General features: G+C 44.7%; 1 protein-coding gene across 1 annotated transcript in view; it reads left to right on the top strand.

Moving 5' to 3' along the window:
- Positions 1-1,652, top strand: part of madd (MAP-kinase activating death domain) — a 45,561-nt gene extending 43,909 nt beyond the window's left edge. Inside the window, exon 36 of the mRNA XM_031848774.1 lies at positions 274-1,652. Coding sequence (XP_031704634.1) covers positions 274-387 — 114 coding nt within the window. The 3' untranslated portion in view covers positions 388-1,652. The remainder of the gene's footprint in view (positions 1-273) is intronic.
- The last annotated feature ends 160 nt before the right edge of the window (positions 1,653-1,812 follow it).

Below are 1,812 nucleotides of genomic sequence, written 5' to 3'. Positions count from 1 at the left end.
TAAGTTTAGGCAACACGACTGCATTAAGTTTAGGCAACACGACTGCTGAAGAAATATTCAGTCGTGAGCACTAACTAGAGCTAATGAGTGTCGATTACAGTGACATTACAACACGCTTGTTAATCAGTATTTAACCTGATGGTTTGTTTCATAGAACCATCCGACAAGCCGTCGTTGGAAAAAGGCGGGCTCTTTCCTAACAATACTGTACACAGATGTTACATCACATCTGGCTCGTTATCCTCCTCATTGTTTATTTTGTCCCCTCTGCAGGCACATCAAATCTGTTACTCCGTCCTCTGCCTTTTCTCCTATGTGGCGGCAGTGAAGGGAAAGGAGGGGGAAGCAAAACCCAAGATTCTGTCACCGAGACCCCTTCCTAGCTAGTCTACCCCCCCCTCCCCCACCGCCCGTCCTCGTGCCTCTCTACTTGAAACGGCATCTCAGCTCTATAAACCAGAGACTTCTGACAATCCCTTAATCTAATCTAAGCACACGATTCCTGCTCCCTCCTCTTGTGTATATACAGGCCTCAGACCCCTTTTTAGACCCGGTCGTGTAGACGTGTTTAGTCTGTGATGTTGTGTAAATACTCCCGACTCCTCATCGCTGTCAAACCAACTAGCTAAATGTTTGCCTGCTCCTCAACGCGGCTCCAAGCTCGTCGCCTCAGTGTGAAAGTCTTCTGTTGTTCTTGCTGCCAACACCCAACTGATGGGAGATGTGAGGCATCGCCCCCGAGGCACAGAGTGCATGCAGGTCCCGTGCACAGCCTTGACATTCACTACAGAGAACCCCCCGTCCCGCCCCCGTCCCCATTTGACTGTGTGAGTTATTGTGTGATATGTGGTTACTGTAAAGTTCCAGTCTGTCCCAAGTTCAAACTGGCGTGCACATCCAGAGACCCTCTTGTACCGCAGGTCGTCCCGCGCTGTGCTGGAGCACCGCATGTGAACGCTTCTTAAGTGTTTGAACCCCGAAATGTGAGTGTTCTCCGATGTGTTCTCCAATGTGTTCTCTTGCTCTAGATCGGCCCGCCGGGCTGAATTACTGTTCCAGTTCTACTGTAAGGTTTCTCGTCTGTGGTCTGCTGTTATCAATTGCATGTTACTATGAAGATGACAAAATAAATATTATATATATTTCTATATATAGTATTTATTTAATATATAAATATATTGACTGTACATTTCTCTGGAAAAAAAATGTTACAAATTGTTGATTTGCTAGATGTGCAATACTTAATAAGTAGTTAGCCATTGCCAGAGCCATGTTTTCTTGAGTTCACTGGCTTCCACAGGGTGAAGAATGTAAGAGTTTTGTTTTCTATCGTACGTGTTGGTCCAAGTGAATACGATGACATCAGTTTCACTGTTTTTAAAGTTTGTCTTTTAAAGGAACATCAACAAATCACATGGAAGAGAGAACAGCTGCTGTCTGTGGTGCAAACTTTGGAGCATTTTATATTTTCTTTACACTCTGGGCCACACCCCCAATCAGTGATGTCACCAGGTGTTTTATGAGCAACAGCAGGTGGTGGAGACGCTGTAGTAAACGTCACAGAGGGTGCAGTACCTCTTACATTAGAACTCAGCCTGCAAGCCATTTAAATGCGTCTTTGATCGTCCGAGTAGTTTGTTGGTACACGACGTTTAAAGATCCAAGTCGTCGTCCGTTCGCTGAAATTGAGATGAAAGAGAAATTATAAGCGAGCGTCATTCTGTGTTTAAAACAGGTTGGCAAGGTTTTTTTTTTTTACACCGATTTCCAGGTACAAGGTCACATGTTGTGATGGCCTTTGTTATAAATATT

Source organism: Anarrhichthys ocellatus, unplaced genomic scaffold (assembly GCF_004355925.1).
Source record: "Anarrhichthys ocellatus isolate YVR2014 unplaced genomic scaffold, GSC_Weel_1.0 scaffold8, whole genome shotgun sequence".
Classification (NCBI taxonomy): Eukaryota; Metazoa; Chordata; class Actinopteri; order Perciformes; family Anarhichadidae; genus Anarrhichthys; species Anarrhichthys ocellatus.
The sequence above is the reverse complement of the archived record's forward strand: the minus strand, read 5'-3'. Positions and strand labels throughout refer to the sequence as shown.